Below are 24,048 nucleotides of genomic sequence, written 5' to 3'. Positions count from 1 at the left end.
AATATGTGCTTATCACATTGCCACAATGGTCAGCCTTGGGTCATAACCCAAGAGCGGGCATGCTCTTTGATTATCATTGACTGTTTCCATGTGAAGGACGATATATGCAAAATGCAAATCTTGAGCAGTTTATGATTGAAAACCAGTGTCAAAGCGAGGAAGCTTCTGTTAACACAACTGTCACCTTGACCTCATCTTGGAGAAAGCCGAAAACCCACTTCGCATATCCCTATCCACACACACACACTCTCTCTCTTTTTTCTCTCTACTGCTTTTTTCCCTCTTCTCCGTTTTCTTTTTTGCTCCATCCTGCTTCTTCCACTCCATACTGTTCTAGATGTCTCTCGGCTGATACCTGTTTATTTGTTGACCTAACTAGTGCCTTGTTTACATCTCCAGCCCATCGCGTAAAATCTACACTAGAATCAGCTTTCCCACACATTCGTCTCTCACTACATTATTACAGCCTCATCAAATAAAAACACCGGCCCCCCAATTCCCTTCCGAAACCACTCTATATCTATTATCTATTTCCGTCTGCTGATGTTGCGTGACTCCACACATTTTCATTAGGTATTTAGCCAAAGCTTGTTCCCCGGCTGATAGGGCTGACCCTCCCAACCCCCAACCTTACAGGCACGGCGTGATAGGTGCGTGTGCCCAAGCCCCAAGCCCAGGGTAGCCACTGCCCAGCCCCAGCCGCCCACTCCCGGGATCCATCCATGTCCCAACACTCCCACCTTGCGAGGACCGCCGTCCTGACAAACTTCTTTAATGCATCTGCCGGAATGCACGGTGATCAGGACGGTGAAAGCAGCATCGCAGACAACAACAACAACAACCATCATTATCATCATCATCATCATCATCATCCTCTTCCCCTCCTGCAGCACTCTGATCAGGAAGACTCTGATACTTTGATGCCTCCGACGAAAACTGTGATCGGAAGAGCTCTTGGCAATGATTGCCATTTGGGTGGTGGTTCTCTCGCTGGTGCCGCGACCCACGCTGGTGTCGGGAATGCGTTGACTGACACTCCGGTATCTACCGCGCCTCCATCACCCCAAATGTGAGTAGCCGGTCCCATCTCCCCAGTCTGCACTTGTGATATAAAGTACTGCTCCCGCTTTACTTTTTTCCTTTTTGTGCTTGGCCATGGGGTCATACAGGCTTTCTTTCTGTTAGGGGTTGCAGCCTAGCCGCGCGCCCACACGCCTTCGCGCTTGTGAACCACTGCTTTTAATTTCACTTCTGCCTCTGAAAAGTATTATTTACATGTCTCTCTCTCTCTCTCTCTCTCTCTCTTTTTTTTTTCCTTTTTTTCCTTTTTTCTTTTTTTTTTTTTTTTTTTTAATAAGCTAACGCTTCAATCTGGAAATAGTATCCCAAGATCCTATAGTTCTGGCGCCTCAACCCCTGGAAAGATCCGTGCCACGACCCTCGATATTCCTGGCCTAACCAAGTCCAAGGTTTCTCCCGATGGCCGTATTGCTCAGCGCGATGTTGGCTCCAAACTCGTCATCGTTATGGTGGGCTTGCCCGCCAGGGGCAAGAGCTATATCACCAAGAAGCTGTCGCGCTACTTGAACTGGCTGCAGCACGATACCAGAATCTTCAACGTGGGAGAGCGTCGTCGTGTGGCTGCTAGCGGCGGTGGACTTGATGAGCCCAAGGAGCCTCTGCAGGTCCCCAAAGTACACGAGCCCGAAGAGAGGTCTGAAGACGAATCCGGACACAGCTCTGACCAAAAGTCCGAAGTCGACTCTGAAAAGGAGCTTGGCAAAGACCCGGGAGCCGTCGAAGAACTGAGAGATTCTGTTCGTGAAATGGTGACCGACAAGAAGCTCGCGGAGAAAGAAGAAGTCCGCAAACAAGTTGAAGCTACTCTTGCGGTCCCTTCGGCCAGAATCCTAGTCAATGGTCAGCCTTTGGAGGATCCGCGAAAGGGGTTGCAAGACGCTAGTCCGATGACTGTTGGTCCTTCCACGCCCGCCAAAGGACAGTCAGGTGTCCCAAGTCCAGAGACCTTGGGCCATGGTGGCAAGTCCCAGAAGCAGAAGGCCGTTGACGGTGAAGAGCAGGAAGTAATGGACCAGTCCGCTGTTTTTTTTGACCCTAAAAATGAACGTGCGTTGCAGCTCAGAGAGAGGGTGGCTCTGGAGACCTTGGATGAGCTCCTAGACTACATTCTCGACCAGGGCGGAAGTGTTGGTATCCTCGACGCTACTAACAGCACCATCAAGCGTCGCAAGACTATCATGGAGCACATTCGTGCGAAGGCCGGACCGGCTTTAAACGTTCTTTTCGTGGAAAGCCAGTGCTTGGACCAGAATTTGTTGGAATCAAACATGCTCCTCAAGCTCTCTGGTCCAGACTACAAGGGTATGGATCCAACTGTTGCCTTGGCAGACTTCAAGAAGCGTGTGAAGCTGTACGAAAATTCATACGTGCCTCTCGGGGAATATGAAGAAGCGAATAACATCCCGTATGTCAAGACCATTGACGTCTGCCGAAAAGTTGTGTCATTTGAGGTGAACGGCTTCCTGTCTTCCCAGGTCGTGTACTACCTCCTCAACTTCAATCTGTCGCCTCGACAGATTTGGATTTCTCGCCACGGCGAGAGTTTAGATGATGTCGCCGGTAAAATCGGAGGGGACTCCCCACTTAGCGAGAACGGTGTCCGTTATGCTCACGCTCTCGCAAATTTTATTGATTTTAGACGCGGTATGTGGGAGGTTACCCGAAAAAACAAGGCGAAATCGAGCCATTTCCCACCTCGCCCTGGCGACAGCACTCCTCCGAACCCGCATCGCACTCCCTATGACGTTGAGACCGACCTCAACTTCTGCGTCTGGACATCTATGATGCAACGGTCTATCCAGACTGCACAGTTCTTCAACGAGGATAAATACGATGTCAAGGAGATGCGCATGCTAGACGAACTGAACGCTGGCCAGATGGAGGGCATGACATATAGAGAAATTCGTGGAAAGTACCCCGAAGATTACGCCTTACGTCGTCGGCAGAAACTCCACTATCGCTATCCCGGCGTTGGTGGAGAAGGATATCTCGACGTCATCAACCGTCTGCGTGCAGTCATCGTCGAAGTCGAACGGATGACCGACCATGTCCTGCTTGTTGGCCATCGATCTGTCGCCAGGGTGTTACTCGCGTACTTTCTTGGATTGAAGAGGGAGATTCTTACCGACCTGGACGTTCCGCTTGGGACAATCTACTCTATCGAACCTGTAAGTGCCTTTCAGTTCCCCATATAATCCCTGAAGAGTTGTGCCTAAGCGTTCGATTCACTTACTGACGTTGGGCTTCCTGAAGAAACCGTACGGCGTTGAATTCAAAGTCTTCCGATACAACCCGTCAACGGAATGGTTCGATGAGCTTCCAAATTATGAGCTGAAGCATGAGACTTATTATTAGTCTCCACTTGTCGACCTGTTTGTTCGACTTATTATGCTTCAGGACTCATAAACATTTAGCCTGCCAGCCTTTTGTTGTTTTCTATGCAGGGATATCCATAAGAATGTTGCTCTCAAATACCCTTCTCACTTATAGTTGAGATCTGCTAGAGCATGGAGTTAGGCACCTGTTCTACCCTTTGGGTCTATTCCCCACTTACTTTTTGCTTTAATCCTTTAAATAGCCCGCCTCAGTCTCCTTTTTTCTAGATTTTTTTTCTTATATTCTGGGTTTATTGGTCTTTCTAACTTGTCTTTTAAATGCTTTTCTCTTTTTGTATTTTTCCTATTTTCCGGTAATGCATGGTCCCTGGTGTTGGTATGATGAGCTTAATAACTGACATGAAGAACACTGGGAGGACGAGAGACGGATCAACAGCATTTGGGAGGGCGTTCAGTTTGGACGGTCTTGGGCTTTGGTTGTGACTGCATCATTCGTCTGGTTTTGGCTGCTTGATTTCTCCTTCTCGTTTTGACCCGGTGCAGTGTAAGTTTCGAATAACGGAACGTCTTCTAGGAGTGCATCTTTCCTTCTGTCCTTCTTCGCGTTGTAAGTGTTTTTTAGCCTGGCAACGGACTCGGTGTGAAATGTGAGCGGTGATGACTTTTTGCGAAAAAAAAGAGAGAGAGAGAGATGAGCTCAAGTGACAATCGCATACATTGATTTACGGTTTGGCTCCATATCTGACAATTTATCATATATATCCATGAAGAAAAAAAAAAAAGGGTTTAGATCAGAGAGGCCCGGGCTGTATTTCTCGCATCATGTCATGTCCACATCATTTCGGCTGAGACAAATTTCGTGCCATCATCCTACTCCTATTGGGCAATCAAGAGCTTCCAACCTGCTTAACAAACTGCAAAACCGCTTCCTCTGCTGGATTCGCAGCGATCGAAGCATTCGTGGCAACCACAGGGGCACCAGCTTGTGGGAGAGGATGTTTTACATTCCATACTGTTGCATACTATTTTGGTTTGGTCCGTTAGTATTTTTGTGCGACTTTAAAAAAAAAAAGAAACGGCCCGATAAGCGAATGGAGTGCGTAGATGAGTTGCAACGTGTTTCTCAGCTCAGGCATCATTGGTCGCCGACCATGCTTGTTCGTTTTGTGACACAACACTTATTTGGCAAAGCCAAAAGCCCATCTGTGTAACATAGGGCAACAGTATGTATGCAAGTAAACGAGACCTTTTCGCATATACTTCGGACGGTGCATAAGGATATAATGGCCATGGGGATATTAATATAACTCACCTTAAACCAGAAATTCAACACTAGTGCTACCGCTAGCCCAAGGCAAACTATCAACGGCCCCGCAATGTTGTCGAAATCTCGCCCGCTTCTCTGTCGAATCAGCTTCGATCTCCAGATATACATACCCCAACCCCATCCGCAGGCGAAAATCGCAAAACAGGTGTATACGACGGCTAATATCCGTGCAATAGAGTTCGATGGGCCGGCAGCGTTATAGAGCCCGAGAGATAATGCCGCGAGGAGAATGGAAATGTGCTGCCACTTTATAAATGTCCGTTGATTGGCGAGCCAGACCTTAGCTTCAACTCGGACGGGACCGGAATCCTTGATCCACGTCCCCGGTGCGTAAACGCCTGGAGGGAGAGGTGCTGTGCGTTGTCGGTGGGCGCGGGCGTACCGGGATAGCTTTGAGCGGAGACCATAGGCCCTTGAACTGGGTTGAGCTGGTAACTGCTCTGACTGGGGCTGTCGTTGTTGCTCCACTGACTCCCCTTCTTCTCCTTCTTCCTGCACAGCAACTGCATCTGGAATGGGCTGTGGCTCTATTCTTTGGAGAGACCGAGGTCTTGCATGCTCAGATGATTCTTCGGAGATAACCCTACCGATTGGAGATCCCATCACGGGCTGAGCGACCGGCGTCTTGCTTCCCAAGAAGCTACCTACGGCCATCTGGTCTTCGGCACGCCTAGCGATCTTTTCCTGTTCTTCTTGGAAAGCTATCTCGGGGTCACGACGAATATCGGTATCCAGGTCGCTAAGCCAGAAAGGGAAGCTGTTCACTTGGTCTTCGAAGAGCTGAGCTATCCCGTGTACAAATTTGGAGAAGCGTGGCGCCTCTTTCAGCAGGTGAGAAGACATCAAGTCTGCGATCCACTCCCTGCTGGCTCTGCGCTGGTTGTCGCCTCTCACTTTGATTTCTAAAAGGGCGTGCGGGAAGCGAGAGATCTCCCCTTCCTTGATGTCGGAAAAAGGGAACTCCAAACCATTGTCATCGATGTCGTGACGATGCCAGTCGTCCGGGTTACGACAGGGCTGTTCAAGATTCAACGAATCTTCCCGTATTAAAGCCAAATCTGTATCCAGGGATATCCTAACACGGTCATCGCCCGGGATCTGAAATGCCGTTCGAGTGTAGTTAGCTCGCACCATTGGCTGGAGCTGATTCTGCTGGATGAAGCTCTGGATTTCTTCAATATCACTCTTCAAGGCGTTTATGCGGTCCTGGTTCACGTTCTCCTGCCGCTGCATTCTGTTGATGATTTTCTCCATTTTATAATTCCCTTCTAGGAATGACTGGATGTGCTTTTGCTTAAGGCTGATCCTGACCTCGCGGCTGCTACCACTTTCCCCCATGACCTTCTTTTCGAGAAACATTTCCGGTTTGTCTTGCAACTTGCCAGTCCATCGAAGTCGCAAGGAGCCAGCACCAGTTGACCTCTGAATTTTCTTGGTATATAGGTCAAATCTAGGATTATCGAAATAGAGTGAAGTGATGGTTGGGTCGCCCTGTCCCAGGTCCAACTCCTTCGAGGTATTCGGGTTATAGAGTAAGACAGGCAAGCGACGAAGTATATAGGTCTTCACTTCCATGATATTGTCGACATGGACCCAGAATTTGTGAGAGGTATAGACATCATGGCCGAGGTGAGCGTCAACGGTGGGCATATCTCTAACGTGGCCAGGACTGAAATCGAGGATCTGGCGAACGTATGAATACATCGCGGAGAGGCGGTACAGAAGGGGAGAATAATCTTCTGAATTGAAGGGCAGCTGGGACAACCGCACTTGAAGCAACGGCCTGACTCTGTACCGGGCGCCTCTTCTCCGATCATGTTTCTTCGCCGCCTTCAAAAAGCCCGTGAAGTTTATGCGGCTGAACTTCTCCAGCTCGCTTAGCTCCTTGATGATCCCATCCAGCTTCTCCAAGGCCTCTCGTGCGATAGTTTCCCTCTGCTGCTCCTCGATGTGGCTCACGTCGGCATCGAGAGTCAGCGGTTCCAATGTGGCCTCACATTCTGACGTTCGATCGCGAAGCTGCTTATATGTCTCGACCTGGAATGCATTTACTTTATCGAGCTGGATATTCACCAGTTCTTGAACGAAATTCTCCTCGTCGTCTTCTGTCCACTGGGTGTCAGCCCCGTCGGACTTTGGTTCGTGCTCTCGAAGCAAACGCTTCAGCTTATGGTAGTCGATATAATGATCCTTCCATGGGGCATATATGGAGGACTTCAGGGTCTTTCCGAAACGCATGGTGGTGGTGGTGGTGAGGATGGCCCGCAGAGCCCGATGGGTGTTGCTCGTTGGAGGTCCAAATGTCCCGAGTCGGACCCAGTCAGGCGATCTCGGGAGCTTAGGTCACTCACCTCTGACGGAAAAGCAAAAAAAGGCTCTGTTTTGTGTTCACATGCACGTCAGATCCTCGACGGAAAAGTCAATTGCAACGGCATGCTTAGCCCTGCATGGAGGCGAGCCGGCTGAGAGTAAATAATATCAGCGGCCAGGGCAGCCAGAGCAGCCATCCGCCCGGCGCAGCGTCCTGTCAACTTCCGCCCGCCTGTTTTTTCTGCGTGCGCGAGCTGCGTTGAACCCCCGGCCAATCAGGGTGGCTGATCTGCTCACGTTAGCCACTGTCAGCAGACGCCTTCCCTATTCTAGACTAGCGTAACTCTTCGTGCCAAGATGACATCATTGTGGAAAAGCATGACTAAGCGGTAAGGTTATCCTTGGCGTGTTTGGGCTGTTTGCTGGTCTTCCGCGCTCGAACTTTCGTAGAACATCGCGCTACAACCAAACATTCAGCTCCAAACAACAGCGGTCAGCCGGTGCAAGAAGGGGGGGGCTGGCGTTAACTTGAGGACCGGCATTGTGCTAGCAGCTAGCTGGGTTATCCATAGGAAGCATGGTCGTTGCACCAAAGCTATATCCGCGGGCGACAGTCAAGCGCATTGTCAAGGCCCATACGCGGAAGAACCTCAGCAAGAACGCAGACATTCTCGTGGGTCGCACGGTGTTCAATCAGCTTCTACAGCAGGATAGCCTTGATTTTATCTGGAATCAGACTTGCTGATGCAATTTGTCTACTATGCAGATATTTTTGGACTACATGCTCTTCATGAAAGAGTAAGTCGTTGCCACCTTGACCCTCCTTCAATGTTTTTGGACGGTCATGTTTTTGTTTGTGCTTGGTGGTCGAAGTGCAATGTTAACAACCACCATGTCCCGTTTTCCAGGTTAATGCGAGAGGCCTCAATCACGTCAAAGAAAAGCGGGGAGACCACCATATCCGCGAAAAGCATCCGAAGAGTCACCGAGGTACGCCCTCAGCAAACTGATCCTGGTCTCCTTGAAGCATTGCTGATGCGTCTGGATTTCCTAGGGAACTTTACGGAAGTTTAAGGGATAAAGAACGGAAAATATGTGGCAAAGTCGCAGACAATGGGCTTCATTCTTGCAGGGTGTTGGCGTTCTGGCTTTCGATAACGAAATTCATATGATACCCGGGATAGGTGAAACACGGGGGAAGACAGCCTCTTTTATTTTGTTTTCCTTCCATCTGTGTTTGTCTCATCAGTATGAAGCATTGAAGCATCGAATTTAGAGTTGAAGTGTACCAGTATCCGCGCTTTACAGGCGTAAATACAGTTGAGACGTAGAAAACGGGCGATAGCGAGTTGGATGTTGCACCTAGCAGTGTGAAACTACTGGGAGTACGGAGTAGACGTGTAAAACCAGCGGAGTGCTGGCAAAACCACACGGCTGGGGGTCCAAAGGGACCTTGCCGCATTGTCCACTTGAGGCTGCGGGTTTGAACTCCACAAAGCCTCACCCGAAAATCAACAACAAACTCCTTGCTTCCTCCAGCTTTCCTCCTCGCTACCAACTTCTACTCACCCTTAGCTCGTACGCCTCTCTGATTCTTTTCTTTTTAAAGCCTCTAAAGCTTTTTTCTACGCGCATTTTCTTGCTGCCTGCTTCTCCTCTCTGCCCTTCTTCTGAGAACCTTTCCTCGTTCAATCTCACATCACACGACACCCACGTCGCGACTCGTCCGTCCCAATCATGTCTTCACCAGCAGTCTCCAACGCTCCACAGGTGGACTCTAAGAGCTCAAAGAAGAAGCGTGGCAAGGCTGAGGCCGCCGCTGCTCCATCCACCCCGCCAGTCCAGGAACCAACCACGTCCGCCGAAGCTCCTGTCAACGGCGCCTCTCATGAGTTTCCCTTCTTGAAAGAACTTCAAAAGTATGAACTTGGCTGTTCTTATGCACTTGTCAGTGGTTTAAGGCCTGCAATCACACGTTGCTGACGCTGTTTTATCTCGTAGGAGTTTGAGAAATGCGACCAAGAAGCTTGTGAGTCCCAACTCTCCACTGACATCTTCTCAAAGCCAGCAGATACTGACAGAATTTTCTTTTCTCGTTTATTTAGAATGCAACAGCAAAGGTGGATGCCATTATTGCTGAAAACCCTGGAGTGTCCCTTGATGACCTTGTCACATCCAAGAAAATCAACGCCGATCAAAAAGCGCAAGTCCTGAAGAAGCCCGTCCTCCAAGAGAATATCGCGTCTATCGAAGAACAGCTCTCTCAATTCAAACAATATGGCGCTTACTACAACGATCGCCTTGAGAAGCAAAAGGAGGAACTCGACAAAGCTCATAAAGAGGAATTGGATTCCATCAAACAGGACGTTGTTGCCGAGACCTTGCAAGCTGCAGAGAAGGACTTTAGGGAGCGATTGCTGACCCTCAGTAAATTCTTGCGAGCTGCGGCAGCAATGAGACGCAGTGGAGATGAAACTTCAAGCGACAGTCGTGCTTTTGAAGGATCACTGTTCCAGGTCTATGGTGGAACCCCCGAAGCTGTGGACGCAATGAACAAATTGATCCAGGGTGCAGATGAGAAGGTCCCCGGTGTTGAAGGCGAGCTTCTTGAGGTTCCATGTAAGTTATTATGGGAATTTCCGTCATTATTAACCTCTATATGCTAATGAAGTATCAGACTCGAGAGTCAAACAGGCTTCACTGGATTACATGCCTCCTACTGAGGCTACGTGGACCGAAGAGGCTCAGCAGCCAACCGAATCCGCGCCCGCTGCTGAAACTATCCAAACAACTGACCCAACCCTTGCGAACGCCGGCATGACTGAGCTACAAGATCAGACTTTGATGGCGCAAGCTCCGACTTCAAACGGCGTGACATCTGCTCCCTCTCAACCAGCAGAGACTGTTCCTGCTCAGACTGTTGTGACTAATGGAGCTGCCAACCCCATGGCGCAGGCTGCATGGGAACCCCAGGCGTCAATCACCACCTCCCAAGTTGGCGAGGAGTGGGTGAATGTTGAGACTCCACCAAAGACAGCCGAAGCTCCTCCAGCTTCGACACAAGAAGGTCCGCAACTACCCTCTCAATTTGCGAATAGTTGGGCTGAAGACGTTCCAGTGAGACTAGCTGCTCCGGCCGAAGGAACTCAACCTGGCGACGGCTTCGAACGCGTTGTTCATCACGCTAGACAGAACAGTGGACGTGGTCGAGGATTCCGTAATCGTGGTCCAAGAGGTGATGGCCATCGTGGCCGAGGACATTTTCGTGGAGACCGCGGTGAGTTCCGTGGCCGCGGTCGTGGCCGAGGAGATTTCAGAGGTGGGCGGGGACGTGGTTCATACCATAACCAAGGAGGCGAAGCTGCGCCGGCACAGTAAAGACGAAAAGCATCTAACCTAGAATGCGCAGTCATGTAGGAATCAGCCAAATTGATTTCCTGCGACGAGCTCTAAGCTATGGTTCAAATATTTATCCGGCAACCAATGCGGTTCAGTCGGCGTTCTCCTATGACTTTTGCTTTGATCTATATGGCTTTGTGATTACGATTGACGGTTTCTCTCTCTCTCGCGCCCTTTTCCCTCTTCATCCTTGCTCGCGGCCATTTTCACAGTTTCCCCCCCCAAAATCCCCAATATCTCAACATCGCATCTCAGCATTCCACGAAAATCAGCATTTTCAAAAGAACGAAATACAGGGAATTATAAGAAAGGCTTTCTGACTCTTTAGCGTGCATTCGGTTTTTTTATTTGCCTTTTGTCCCCCCGTCTTCCCCTACATTTCGCCTTTGCTTCACATCCAAACTTCTTTTCAATCGAGGGGCTTGGTCTTCTCTTCTATTTCTCCTTTAATTGTACTTTAAATGACCTAGCAAATTGGGGTTTGGGATGGGATGGGAGGAAGGAGGTTTCTTACGACGGAGTTCACATCGTCCTGCATCAATAGCAATGGCACTAGAGTAGCCCGGTTCTCCAATATGAGTTGTCAGGTGATTATTATGGATCCCTTTTTTTTTTTTTTTTGAACTAAAATGTACTCCGTAGACCGTAGAGCTGTGCAATGCTTGGTCTCAGCAGTGGGCGCTTTGCGGAAGTTGGGGAGCTTTTTCCATGGCACAATGGGCTCGAGGTCGCCTTTCTTTGCCAGCCTGTCAAGCTTGCAAGCTCGCAGGATGGACTCTTTGAAGAACGCATAGAATTTGCCGCCGACCATCGAATACCATAAGTATTATGAGCTGAATACTCCGTATTCTTATTTAATGTCTAAAGAAAGAACCTAGCCAATATGCAAGACCATATTCTTTTTGTAAGAGAAGCCAGAGATACTCCATATCCCAGAGCTTTTGTATGTACGTATGTATGTATATGTATCCAACCAATGCAAACGTATGTATGATCCGAATCACCTCAGAAAAAAGGAATCACCTCTTCCCAATCTTGTTCCCACTCACCGGGGATTTCAAAGCGCCAAAAACAACCGCACAAACACCCAACATCGCGACAGCGCCGACATTATAGGCGACCTCCCTTCCACCCCACCAAAACAAAGTACAGAAAAGCACTGGCCCCGTGGCCCTCCCCGCCTGTCCCCAGCTTCTCAGCCGGCCCAGGAACACGCCTCGCTCACCCTCCCCGGCCTCAAAACTTCCCAGGCTGTTGAGCCCGGTGACCACTGTGGCGCTGGTCACGGCGAGTAAACAGCCTGCGGCGTATAGCCCGGAGAGCGAAGAGATGCGCGCTAGGAAGAAAAATGATAGAGTGCATGTCAGGACCCCGATGCGCACGGTGAGCAGGGGAGGGAGACGGCGGACTATGGACCCCTGGAGGAGGGAGGAGAGGAGGCCCATGACGGAGAGAAGACGGCCGTTGAGGGCGGAAGGGTTGGCTGCTGAGTGTGCGGGAGATATTTGGGAGTAGAGTGTGGCTGTGAGGAAAGGGAGAGAGAATTCGAGGCCCGAGAAAGGGAGGAGGAAGAGGAAATGCGTTATATTGAGGAGAGAGGGGTTGTTGGTGTATTTTCGAGGGCAGGATGGTGTCGTTTCCCTTTTATCGCTATGTGCTTTATCGACGGGTTGCTTCTGCAGAGACTCCTCAGGAGAAGGCTTCTTGTCGACCAACTTGGAATATCGTGGATGCGTTTCCGGTAAGCAGAAGTAGATGTAAACAGTCTCGACCAATATCAATAGGAGCGAGCATCCCGCGGCAACAGCGAACGGATTGTCCGTGACGGCTGTAACATTCGCCAGTGCTGCTCCGATCGCAGGTCCAAACGTAAACGCGATGCTGAAGCAAGCACCGACAAGTGCCATCGTTCCCCCCCTCTGGTTTTCATCACTTATATCGGTCGCAATCGCATTCGCAATCTGTACATTCCCTTCGCTCAGTCCGCCCACGATACGGCTGCCGAGAAACGTTCGAAAGTCCGTTGCTGCAACCCACAGAGCAACACTCGCTATATTTCCCATCATCGACCAGAGCAAAGCGGTGCGGCGCCCCTTTTTATCGGAGATGTGCCCAATGAACGGGGCTGCGATCGCTTGGAGGAATGAGAAGAGAGAACCGAGGGCTCCTCCAAGGAGAACAACGTCATATCTGGAGTCGATGGGCTTTGCAAAGGCATTCTTATAGGCGTTGAGGTAGTGGAGTATGCGGTTTAAGAGGGAAGTTGGCGAAGGATCTCGCTGCAGGTAGAAAGTGAGGAGGGACGGGAAGAGAGGCAAGATGAAGGTAAAAGAGATCTTCGCAGCGGTCAGCTAACGGGCACTCCAAAGGGCCCAAGGAGGTCAGTTAAATAGGCAAAGCTTCTCCGAAAACCTACCAGATCCAAGAGGAGAGAGGTAAATAGGACTTTCAAGATCCGTTTTCTCTGGGGTGCGGCCACCTTCATTGCCGCCATGATGGATGTATTTATTTATGCTGAGAGTCGAAAGGGACTCGTTCTCCAGACGCGTCGCCGCGTACTTAGCCAGGACGGAAGCTGATTGTCTTAAATAGACAAAGGAAAGTGATATGCAAACCGTTCATTTGGGGTTTCGAAGCTCTCCAGAGACTGAGACAGCCCCAGAGGTTCGAAACGTCAGCTCATCACGGAGCTGTCCGCATCGCCGCCCTGATTCGCTGCCAGCTTGGGCGACACCGAGCTCAAACCCACGCACCGCACAGCACACGGCGCAACTCCGGCAATATCATCCTCCAGCCAACGACATTGTTGACGTCTGAGTAGCTGGTGCAACAGCTAAGTAAGTTTCAAATACTGGAATGTCAGATCGGAGCAAAGGCTAGACCCAGAGTATTGCACTTAAAACCACCAAGGTATTCTGTTGATAAAAACTTGTTTTGCTTTAAGATATACATATAGCGGAGATTTTCTTCGGTGCATAATCTGCAAGGCACCGGTCACCCAAGAGCAAGAAAAAAGGAACTCTGCCAGCGCCCAGATCTCTCGCTGTGCTCATCCAACGGAAGATTATAATGTACAAAGCAACAAATACATCTTCTTCCTTCCCCGTGGGACTATGATACTGTCAATAGAAAGACACAGTATCAACCAGACAATGAGCAAAGGCAACTCCATATAGTTGAGAATCAACACGGTATCAGAAACATCAAGCTGCTCAGAAATTCCAGGAAATCAGGGTCACGTCAAAATGAATCGTAACACTTCTCCAAAGACACCACAAACACCAAGCCTAACAATTTTTATAACCACAAACGATAATCATACTCACCCTGAGAAATGTCATGTAGACCAGCACCTTTTGTCGTAGCATGTTGCGCACTCGCTTGGGGCTCGATCTTTTGGGAATTCCTGGGGGCCATCTCTAAACCGCAATTTATCACACATACCCATGGGCGTCTCCACCGCGAGCGCTGGCGCAGCATTCGACGGCTCTCTTGAACCCCATTTCGCTTTTCCAAGCAACCAATCCGTCAGCGTTACCACCTTGGCAGTTCGATCCCATCCCGAATTCTCGTCCGCATGCTCAATCGTATGCGTCGCTATCCGGCCTTCTTCATCGAACGAAAATATAAACAATCCCGTAAACTGCTCCTCCTTTCCAAGCTTGAATATCGGCGCCTCGCCACCGAGTAGTACGCTTAAGCCTCTATTTGTCCCATTCGATGCAGAAGAAGCCGATGTTGCGCTATTACCTGTGCCTTTGATTTCCCCCTTTGATCCGTCGGACGCAGAATTACCAGAGCCAGCTTTATTTCCAGAGTTCGAGGAGGAATTCGAAGCACCACCCTCCGTCATCCAGCGCACAACAAGTTTTTCGTCGCCACTGTTGTTTTCACCGTTGAAGTCGCTCATGGCACCTCCGCGCACCATGCGCTCACTCATAATCTGTAATCGGACATTTCCAACTATCGGGACGCTTCCCCATGCCACCGGAGCTGTCCATAGGGCGGCGCGGTACGCCACTCTCCCCTTTACGGTCGGCAGATGTGGGTGCGTGGAAGGGAAGAGGTGGAGGGTGATATTCGGAGAAAGTATCTCCTGAGGGAGTGGATTGACAAGCAGGGTAGGTAGCTGTTCAGTAAGGATCCGGAGGGCTAAAAGAGCGAAGCGACACAGAATATGTTAGTTAGCCATTTGCCATATGGTAATGGTTGTAGTCTTGTCTCTGCGCAAAGACGAAGGATTGCATCAGCACTCACTCTTCCCTAGCTTGACTATCCGCTCATCAACCGGTTTATGATTTTTAACACGCTCCGATTTCCCATCCAAAGATCGCGCATCGCTGCGGGACATTAACGTGGGCTGTGCTGCAGTGAACCATAATAGCTGCGAGCTTGTCTCGCGCTCAGACCGCAACCGGGCCAAAGATCGTCTGGGCAGCGATGGAGACGCGGGGCTTTGGACTTGGCTCTGCGTCCTTTGCAAAGGAGACGGAGCTGCGGGGATTGTGGAAGATGAATAGCGCCGGATGAACCTGGCCGCCGATGTCCTGGGAGATGCTGGTGATACGAATGGGATGCTGAGGAGTTTGGGCATTGTGGGAGGGGAGAAACGCCGAGATTGATAGTCGTGTTAGTTCATGAGAGACTAAAGTACATGCAATTCACCTCATAAAAGTAATTTTTTATATGCTCCGCGCAGCTGGCTGGCTTTTTCGAAGATTGGACGTGTGTTCTCAGTCGGTTGCTCAAAGAACTTTTTGGTTTGCTAGTTACAAGCCGCAAGCCAAGCTCTGGAGATGACGTCCGCCCAGCAAGCCGGAGAAATCGGTTGGTTAGTTAAAACGCTCGTCCGGCCGTCGGCCAATTTTCGCTTTATTATACTTCATTATGTTCAAAGGGTAGCCAAATGATATGACAGCGCAGTTTTCTGTGCTTCTACCTAATAGAGAAAGTTCAAATCATGCAAAGTCATCATCGTCGTCATTCCCGTCATCCTCGCCCAGAAGCCGTTTCTCCGCGAGCTTCCTGATCCTTTCATCCAGGATAAACCGTTCATATCTTTGCGCAACTTTGCTAGCTGCCTCCAGAATCTTCCCAGTCCGGTCTCGCAGCAAAGTGACAAGCTCATATGCTTTCATACCCCTCTCTTCCCCTTCCCGGCATTCAACCGCCAGCATTTGCAAGATGAGCTTGTCAATTTCCACATCCTTCCTCCGCTGTTCTGTAGCCTGCGCTGAAGTACCTTCTCCAGCTTCGACACAGTCTTCCAAAAGGCTAGATTCGAGATTGGCTCTGACAAAAGACTCTTGAAGCTTGCGATTGGCATCTTTGGCGGTTGTTCCATCCATATCGGTGTCGCCATCATCGTCACCTGTTGGCCTTTTACGGGTCGACGATATCGGTATCTCAAATTCGAACTGTGTGAGTAGAGGTCGCGGGAAGTATGGATATCGGTCCCCTCCTTTCAAAATGATACAGTGGAAAACATCGTCCGCCACAGCGACAGGCCAGTAAGTTTCTTGCTTCTTACCAGAGGCGACACGATCAAGCTGCTTTGTATCTAGGAGAGGCACCCATCTAGCTTGGCCAGGTTTGCGCCAGTGCTGCAGGACCAAGAGTACCCCGGATGAGTCGTAAATACATGGATCCTAATAGTATTATTATTAGTATTATTAGGATAGCACACTAGCTTAATGTAGCACGATTAACATACCCCTTTATCTGAAAAGAAAACACTGCGAAGTTCTGTACCTTGTACAAGGGAAACAGTATCTTCATTCTGGCAGATTTGGTCCTTTTTGACATTCTCTATTGAGTATGTTAATTTTGTGATTCCATCACCGCCAATTGGGCCGTTTCCGATAGTCAGCACATAATCTTTCCAAGCAGCACAGGTGACAGTTTGGCTTTTTTGTCTGTAGACGCGATAGGGAGTACCGAATAACGTATAGATCCGAACATAGTCTGTTGACGTGCTTACAGCAATATAGGAATTGCTCAATGCAATTGCTACATATCACTCTTAGCAATCAGAGAGACAGAGTCGCGGCGTATCTCTCCCTTACCTGTGATTTCCTCTCCTTCAGGGAGCTCTGTTCTCCAATCGGCCCTGGTCGTCCACATCTCATGTGGTCGATAGAAGATGATTGCGGGATTTCCATTTGAAGGTTGGCAAGAGAACAGGGTTCCTTTTTCGTCTACAAGCTGTTAGTAACCACACGTATTGCAATGATATATATGGAGTTTGCATACTCAAGCAGGCCTTGTCATACAGGAACGGATCTGTAAAGTGGAAGTCACGATATCGCTCCCTATCATAAAACTCCACAGTGACAGTGTTGTGGGTTTCTTGGTCAACACTCCACACAAATCCTACAAGGTTCAGACCTACCTCCGTTATTAATGGTTCGTATGGGAAATTGGATACGAATTTGAATTTTGTGACTTACATAGGTATCTTCTACCGCCCCTCCAGGGCGTGCTCCCAGGCTGAAATGCCTCGTGTGCTTGCGGCTGCCATGATGTTCCGATTCTTCTCTTATTATCGTGGCCATACGGATCACCCAGATGACCATTGCTACGCTTCCCAAAACCGTTGACATCTTCAGCATAACCTGCGCCATCATCATCCTCCACGAAATCGTCGTCTTCGTCCATGGGTCCTAATATATCATCTAGAGAATCAGGAGTACCTCTCCGGACTTGCCTCTCCCTGCGAGCCCCATTCGCAATGGTTCGACTCGGAAGCTCATTGCCAATATCAACTCCGGTGGAAAGTAAAGGCGCAATTTCCAACGCTTTCTCAAGTAATCGCTGATGTTCTGAGGGGACAAAAGCTTCATGAATATACAGCTCTCCATCTGAGGTCGTAAATGAGACTTCGTTGTTAACCGGGTGCCATGCAAGGTTGATTACATTCGCGAAGTCGTATTTTCGAAGAATGCTTTGGGTTCGGGTTTCCCAGAGCACAATCTGGCGGTCTGCACCTGCACTTGCTAAGAGTGCACCATTCGGTGACCAGGCGAGAGCCGTAATATCTGCGGTATGCCCGTTGGAAAATCTTTTCTGCTTTGTCCAGTCTCTGCTAGATACCACGACAATATCCTTTGTGGCCTCTACAGCTGCGAAGGCCGTTCCATCGGGATGCCATACGGCTTGTGATGTACCCTCGTCCTCAGTCTCAATTCTTCGGATAACACCGTCGATCTTCTGTATGAGCGAAGGCTCCATTTCTGTGAAGGAATAAACGTAGATGATTCCATCGGAACAAGAAACTGAGACATATCTCCCGCTTGGGTCGAAGGTAACATGTTTGACACCTTTTGTCTGATCTCGTAAATACTTAACTTGTGTCATATCCTCTATGTTAACGATCTTGACGGCAAGCTCGCTAGAAAACCACCCTGTTAGTTTTCGAACATTTAAAACAGGCGTGGCCGTCGTCTTTCACTTACTCACTGGCAACCGCTAACCAGTCCCCATCTTTCGAAATAGCTAAACCTCGCACGGGCAACGAACATCTGACAAGCATTTTATCCATTTGACCATCTGGCAGTCCATACTGCCAAACTGTTCCATCTTCTGCCCCCATTATAAACGAATCATTCTACTTAGGGGAGGATGTGTTCTCCTGTTAGAACGCATTCCACATATCCCAGATGTCTATCCAGAACAATATCAGCCATACCAGGGCGGCAATTGCCAAGTGACCCTCCACACCCTCGTCAACCGTCTTTGGCTCGCCATCTTCCCCAATCGTATATATTCGGATTGTGGAGTTCGAACCGCCTGTGACAACTTTGTGTCCGTTGGGAGTGTATGATAAAACGGTCGTCCCCGGTGTATCTGCACCACAACATCAAATCAGCATGGAAGACGAATCTCAGGACTTGAATCTGACTGTCTTTCTGGGGGCATCCTTACGCGCAGGTCTGCCTCTGGGTCGGGCGTTTTCCGGCGCCATTTTGCGCCGATTGTCTCAATTGCGTGGTCGCCAGTAGGTTCAAACGAGCTGATAACTACACAAGCATTGATTTGATCAAAATATTCCGTAGTAGTCTTCAACACCTTGAAGCTGAACCAAGAATCGGCACTGCTGTCTTTCCCTGTGGTCCTCGTTAGTTGACTCGGCTGGTGGACGCGTTTTCGCGTTTCGACTCGCGCATCATGATTGGCCCGACAGGCCCTGCCAATACTAGAAAAGGTTTAGAGCTAACGTTTTCTTTCCTCTTACCGTCGCAACCGGCTATCCCCTATATGTTGGTTTATGGCATGAATACTCCGTACTCTGTACGGAGTACTCCGTAGTGCATTCACGATTACGGAACACAGGTTGAATAATATAATAAAGTTACATTTAAGAAGAAAATACGGCAAATGCACGCATGGAGCATCAGTATCGAAATCAGTAAGGCTCTATGAAAAAATCCTTTGCCCAACACTGTGCTCAGCACATGTTGTCGTCTACACCCTTAGCTTCATCCTCACCATGACATCGTTCCTGGGCACACACACCGCGCTACCCGCCTTCTGGCGCGGAACTGTCCAGCGCCTGCCACTTGCCCGTTGAATGTCCCACATCGTGAGAAAAGCAGCAGTAAAGACAAGAGCTTGCCCCTCCGCAAACTCGCGACTGAAGCCCAGGACGGGGCTGGCCTCACTCGGCCAAATATCGTTTACCTTTTGGGAAATCGAATCATTTGATATCAACTTCTCATTTTCAGATGATTCGTAATTGTCGGGGGTATCTGAATCTTTCTCTAGATCATGAGGGAAAATTCTCTGTGGGTCGAACTTCGTTGGTTCGTGGAAGGAGTCGGTATTCATATTGTGTATGAAGTGCGGAATAGCAACATAAGTACCGGCTTCGCACTTGTAAGTCGATGATGGGGAATCGACCACTGTAGGCTCCGCTAGGGACACATCCTTCGTTACCTGTCCGTAACTTAGCGGCAAGGAGTAGAGGCGAAGGCTTTCATAGTAGGTAGCCTTCAGTATTGGACAAGAAGAGACAAGCGCGTTGGCATCCAAACGCAAGCGAGGTGGTTCAGGGATATTAAAGCCCGATTCCCGCCAGTCGGGGCGTGCCGCATTCGAATAAGGTGCGATTTCTTCTAGTATCTTTTCATGCAGCTCTTCGTCGGAGAGAATGTGAACTAAGTTCCAAAATACTAACGTATTCGTTATCGTATTCATAGCCCAGAAGAAGGCCAGGTGTTCAGACGCCGCCGCTTCCGCTGAACACCCTGCCTCGATCAAAGCTCGTGAACGGGCCTTGACAACCTCTGAGACGTCGTCCATATCCCGCCAATCAAATCCAGGATCCACTCCGATTTCAGTGGCTGCAAACGCGTCATGGAAAACCTTCATGGCAAGTAATAGACGCCGGCGACTTGAATATGAAGACACAAGTCCCGGAAACGGAATCCAGCGAGGAATACTCGACAGAATTGCGTTGAAGTTCCCATCAAAATTCCATAACTCGTTAAGAGCATATGGGAAAGTTTCTGTAAAAGCGCTTCCCATAAGGGCGGTAGTGGATATCGTACCGATGAAATTTCGCACAAGGGCAAATAGGTAGACTTCGCAAATTGGCTCTCCATTTTCGTGGCTAATAGATACGTCGCTTACCCTCTCCCACGTTGACTGATCGACAACACTGGGGGAGAATGATAGCAGGTTCGGCATAGCTTGCTGAACTTGACGTGCAATAGCAGAAGTAATATCAGTTAGCCAGGGTTCTTTGTTGAGAAACTGAATTGGCCCGGAGTCCCCGTAAAAGTCACTACGGTTAAGTGTCCCAACACTTCTCCCCGCACCAAAGGCATTTTTTAAAATGTAATCGGTTGCAGGCTCAGTGGAAAGTGATGATGACTGCTTCAACAACGCCGCTGCCATGGCTGGACTGAGTATAGCGTTATGAGATTTGCCTCGAACGTTGAGGCTAACAACAGGCTCCTTGGTGGATTTTCTGACAGATATCAGATAAAATTAGGATAAAAAAGGGAGGGGGACAGAAAATCCTGACTAGATACTTACCGTGCATTCTCAAAAAGCTTCCGCCGTCTGAAACCCAAGGAGAACGCATGTCCAGCATACGGGAGCCAGTACGGGACCTGCCTTACTGATACTGTTCCATCTGGGTATGTTTTGCTTAGACGACTAGTAATTCCAGTAGTGATTCGGGTCAAAATGCAAATTGAAATGACGAGCGCAAGAACTAGCAGCGGTGATATTCCCGATGCAACCTTCGAAAGAGACTGGAAGATAAGAAGCGGAACAGACACTGTTTCTTCTTCCATGGTTCTGGGGTAATCAAAAATTTTCTTCCAGTCACTTGAGTCGAGTGGGTGTTGAAGCCATACACTTCGTTATGACACCTCCTTTCTCTAAGTTCTTGGGGAAGCTATATGTGAGCAAGGAAAAGAGCAGGATGAAACAACCGCTTCAAAACTTAAAAGATGCAACCAAACGCAAAAAGAGGCAATATACCCTGAAAATGAATACTCTAGAAACAAAAAGAATGCCTATTGAAATATGTATCCCGAAATGCAGATTTGATATGAAGTAACTACAAAGCTGGGTTGGGTGAAGCCGAAAGCTGAAGTTGCAAGCTAGACCCGTTTAGAGTTTAGTTAGGGTAGCTGACTTACCTAATCAAGATGTGCCTTCGCCCTCAGGCATTGATTGGCTGACTTTAACTACGTCTGGCAGCGAATACTGACATTCACATTTCGTTCACCTTTTACGGAGTACGGATATCCAACTTTTTTTTTTTTTTTTTTTTTTTTTTCCTCTTCTAAAATTTTGGAGTAGATCTAAATTACAGAGCACTGTGAATGGATATTCACAGGTAGTTGGGCCCATCACATCTTCGACTGAAGGATCCTCCTTAGTCCTACACTTTCCTTCTCGTACTTTTCAATCTTTGCTTGGCTGCCTGCGAGCTTTTCGAGGAGCCATCGAACTCGGGGCCGAATTTCCTTTGGTTCTTTTTCGAGAGACCCCAATACCTGTAACTCTCCTTCGTACTTGTTGATGTTTGCGTTTTCCATCGCTATCTGCTGTCCGAGCGTCCGCAGTCCAAGTCGACACCGAAGGACATCATCCTCAAGCAGTCGCCTAAAGGCAGCTGCAAATACAGGCCTGCCCGGCTTGATTGTCGACGGGCGGTCATTGAGCGTGGTTACAGAGATCAACTCCGCTTGTTCAAGGGCGCGAATCGTACTTTCACCATCCTTCTTAAACAAATCGGAGAATAAGGCTTCGCTGTACAGGATGCTTCCCCCTTGGGCTTCTGCAAGGCTGCTGACCAGGTACCATGCTTGTTCTGGCGTCCAATTTCGAACGGTGTTGTCAACGTCGGCAATATACATCTTGAGTATTTCTGCAGCGGATTGCACAATAATGTCATGGACAGCATCTGTGTTGTATATTAACATCATTCTTACACGAAAATGGCTTTTTCTCTTATTACTCACCGCTAGGACTCTGCCCTCTGCTAATCATTCTTGCAAAAAATTCTAGATCTGATAATCGACCCCCAAGGACTTCAATACAATCCTCAAGATCCTTGATATCGCCACCTTCTATAGTATCCGGTCCTGCCTGGGTGTAACTACTGCTGTTACTCTGATCTGTGTGAAGGTGATCAAGGACAAACTGCTTCGCAACATCTGGAGTGCAGTCTCCGAGTTGGATTTCGTGGAATATTTGATTAGGCAGAGCCCGACTGAGTGTTTTCGAGTAGGAGATATCCCCAGTTAGGAAGATGACTCGAGCGATATTGGAGACTGTTAGCGCAGCTGCCCAGTCAGAGAGTTTCTCATATATCATCGGGTTGTTGTTGGCCTTGTATAAAAAGTTGTCGATGACGACGACAGGCCTACACTCGGGATGAGCTTCTAGGAACTCCTCGTCCGTCATGTGAGAGTCTTTACCATCCCACCTCTTTTTCTCGAGAGCTACTTTTTTCAATGCATTTGCAGTATTTTGGAGAATGTGTCCCAATTGGGAGTCCAATGTCTCTGAGAGACCTGCGTTTGCGCCCAGCGTCTGCGTCGCAACATCAATGAGGCTGCTGATGCTGTTCATCCACGAGAATACAGGCCGATAGCCGACTTCCGCCGCAGCAGCGTTGATTGTAGCGCTATCGCCTCTTGCCTCTTGAATAGGCTTGCAGTCAATTACAAGTTTGTGTCGATAGCCCTTTAATACTTCGTCAAGCACAAGCTCCTTTTTTCCTGATCCCCTAGGTCCATGAACAACGGTAAAGGTATTCGTGGCTTCCAGCAGCCAAGTCTGGAGCCGCTGGATGTCTTCTTTACGGTCTTCCCATATCGCCTTCAGGCCTCTAGAATCCGAGCGTTGGCGTTGACGCAATGACAGAATGTCGTTTGCTTTGCTCGCTTGTCGTTGGATCCACTGCCATAACCTATTGTCTTGAACATCAATTGGTGGCGCGATCTGTATCTTAATGAAAAAGGTACGAATGGGATCGAAGACGATAACGGTGATCGCCGCAATAACCGCAGCTATTATCGGAATCACGATTCTCGGGTGGCTGACAATCCAACCTCTGATGACGTGCGGTTTTAGTTTCCGCTCGTATGAAAGTTTTAATAGCGTGCCAGCACTTCCTCCGCCTTCAGACGCCGAGACTTTGTATCCATGGAGACAATTCTTCGCTATGACAGCATAACTAGGCCTCGTAAAATCGAGAAGGGCATATCTTGGCTGGATTTTCGAGTCGGACGGCTGGGGGATGATATCTGCCAATTTTCCATAGCGGCGACTTAGCGAATAAAGCAATTCAGGTGTCAATTCTACCGATGAAGCACCCGGAGACGTTGGGAGAAATTCCACTTTAATTCTTGAACTGGGAGACCTCTGAAGGTCTTCCAGCCAAGGTCGACCACGAACCAGAGAAGCCCTAACCGATGTAAAAGGAGAGAACCACAGCTTTAGCGGATTCTGTTCAAGATGTGTGTTCAACAAGCTTGACAACCCTTCCTTGTCCATATTGGGCGGGTGCGAAAGCTTAACGAACGCACCACCCTCTGAATAGCGCGGGATGACCTGCTGAATGTTCTCCTGTAATTCTAGAGGGAACGCTCGCCCAATGACATTCAGCGGAGTCGCGCCAGTCAGTTTTATTATTAGATTCCCAATTCGTCCTGTCATCGACGGAGCCAGATCTAAGGGTGCAAAACGGCGCGAGAAAAGGGCCTTGACTGGTAAGACACCTAGCTTGCTATCAGCATCCATAACATTGCTAAACAAATGACAGACGGGGCATACTATCGAAATAGAATACCGACTCGTTCGGTGCCGTATCGATATGCCCAGTTTCATCAGCTCGGGAGTAGGTTGCGGTGTATCTCCTGAATGGCGGGACATGGAGCGGAGGTGAAGAGTGGGCGCCATGACAGCGCAGGCCAACACCGGCCGCACATTTCCAACCCTGCCGTAGGCATGCCCTTCCCGAAAATTGTATCATTGTGGTGTCATGATCTTCATTTCTTTATGGTAATGAAGCCGCGATATGGCTGGGTCTGGGAATAAATGCAAACCGTCAGCAAGTCACCTCGCCGGCGG

The 24,048-nt window shown here is 49.0% G+C and overlaps 9 protein-coding genes across 9 annotated transcripts; 3 read left to right on the top strand and 6 right to left on the bottom strand.

Moving 5' to 3' along the window:
- Window positions 1–722: 722 nt before the first annotated feature.
- Window positions 723–4,148, top strand: CIMG_12675 (6-phosphofructo-2-kinase; the record flags this gene model as incomplete). Its single annotated transcript, XM_001248705.2, has 3 exons — window positions 723–1,069; window positions 1,382–3,248; window positions 3,334–4,148. 3 exons carry the CDS (start codon window positions 723–725, stop codon window positions 3,433–3,435), a joined length of 2,316 nt encoding a protein of 771 aa, XP_001248706.2. The 3' UTR covers window positions 3,436–4,148.
- CIMG_12674 (SPX domain-containing protein) lies at window positions 3,680–7,214 on the bottom strand. Its single transcript, XM_001248706.2, has 2 exons — window positions 4,729–7,214; window positions 3,680–4,438 (listed from the first exon to the last, which is right to left on the bottom strand). Exons 1-2 carry the CDS (start codon window positions 6,979–6,981, stop codon window positions 4,304–4,306), a joined length of 2,388 nt encoding a protein of 795 aa, XP_001248707.2. The 5' UTR covers window positions 6,982–7,214; the 3' UTR covers window positions 3,680–4,303.
- A 416-nt stretch (window positions 7,215–7,630) lies between these two features.
- CIMG_12673 (uncharacterized protein) lies at window positions 7,631–8,127 on the top strand (the record flags this gene model as incomplete). Its single annotated transcript, XM_012358992.1, has 3 exons — window positions 7,631–7,726; window positions 7,820–7,851; window positions 7,962–8,127. 3 exons carry the CDS (start codon window positions 7,631–7,633, stop codon window positions 8,125–8,127), a joined length of 294 nt encoding a protein of 97 aa, XP_012214415.1.
- A 332-nt stretch (window positions 8,128–8,459) lies between these two features.
- Window positions 8,460–11,053, top strand: CIMG_02479 (uncharacterized protein). The gene is made up of 5 exons (XM_001248707.2): window positions 8,460–8,972; window positions 9,055–9,082; window positions 9,159–9,672; window positions 9,731–10,120; window positions 10,172–11,053. The coding sequence occupies exons 1-5, from the start codon at window positions 8,791–8,793 to the stop codon at window positions 10,429–10,431; spliced, it is 1,374 nt and encodes a 457-aa protein (XP_001248708.2). The 5' UTR covers window positions 8,460–8,790; the 3' UTR covers window positions 10,432–11,053.
- Window positions 11,054–11,330: 277 nt separating this feature from the next.
- Window positions 11,331–12,946, bottom strand: CIMG_02480 (tetracycline transporter; the record flags this gene model as incomplete). The annotated part of the gene is made up of 2 exons (XM_001248708.2): window positions 11,331–12,788; window positions 12,869–12,946. The coding sequence occupies 2 exons, from the start codon at window positions 12,944–12,946 to the stop codon at window positions 11,472–11,474; spliced, it is 1,395 nt and encodes a 464-aa protein (XP_001248709.1). The 3' UTR covers window positions 11,331–11,471.
- Window positions 12,947–13,363: 417 nt separating this feature from the next.
- Window positions 13,364–15,135, bottom strand: CIMG_02481 (uncharacterized protein). The gene is made up of 2 exons (XM_001248709.2): window positions 14,710–15,135; window positions 13,364–14,604 (listed from the first exon to the last, which is right to left on the bottom strand). The coding sequence occupies exons 1-2, from the start codon at window positions 15,044–15,046 to the stop codon at window positions 13,790–13,792; spliced, it is 1,152 nt and encodes a 383-aa protein (XP_001248710.1). The 5' UTR covers window positions 15,047–15,135; the 3' UTR covers window positions 13,364–13,789.
- A 225-nt stretch (window positions 15,136–15,360) lies between these two features.
- On the bottom strand, window positions 15,361–18,415 carry CIMG_10962 (chromosome transmission fidelity protein 4; the record flags this gene model as incomplete). The annotated part of the gene is made up of 8 exons (XM_012358962.1): window positions 15,361–16,100; window positions 16,166–16,461; window positions 16,518–16,649; window positions 16,705–16,839; window positions 16,902–17,842; window positions 17,907–18,058; window positions 18,140–18,297; window positions 18,376–18,415. The coding sequence occupies 8 exons, from the start codon at window positions 18,413–18,415 to the stop codon at window positions 15,411–15,413; spliced, it is 2,544 nt and encodes an 847-aa protein (XP_012214385.1). The 3' UTR covers window positions 15,361–15,410.
- Window positions 18,416–18,784: 369 nt separating this feature from the next.
- CIMG_10963 (uncharacterized protein) lies at window positions 18,785–20,973 on the bottom strand. Its single transcript, XM_012358963.1, has 2 exons — window positions 20,491–20,973; window positions 18,785–20,422 (listed from the first exon to the last, which is right to left on the bottom strand). Exons 1-2 carry the CDS (start codon window positions 20,751–20,753, stop codon window positions 18,916–18,918), a joined length of 1,770 nt encoding a protein of 589 aa, XP_012214386.1. The 5' UTR covers window positions 20,754–20,973; the 3' UTR covers window positions 18,785–18,915.
- A 324-nt stretch (window positions 20,974–21,297) lies between these two features.
- Window positions 21,298–23,961, bottom strand: CIMG_02483 (mitochondrial escape protein 2). Its single transcript, XM_001248711.2, has 3 exons — window positions 23,752–23,961; window positions 21,933–23,696; window positions 21,298–21,874 (listed from the first exon to the last, which is right to left on the bottom strand). The coding sequence occupies exons 1-3, from the start codon at window positions 23,948–23,950 to the stop codon at window positions 21,318–21,320; spliced, it is 2,520 nt and encodes an 839-aa protein (XP_001248712.1). The 5' UTR covers window positions 23,951–23,961; the 3' UTR covers window positions 21,298–21,317.
- Window positions 23,962–24,048: the final 87 nt, after the last annotated feature.

Source organism: Coccidioides immitis (genome assembly GCF_000149335.2).
Source record: "Coccidioides immitis RS genomic scaffold supercont3.1, whole genome shotgun sequence".
In the NCBI taxonomy this organism is placed as follows: domain Eukaryota; kingdom Fungi; phylum Ascomycota; class Eurotiomycetes; order Onygenales; family Onygenaceae; genus Coccidioides; species Coccidioides immitis.
Note: the sequence above shows the minus strand (reverse complement) of the source record. Positions and strands in the feature narration are given on the sequence as shown.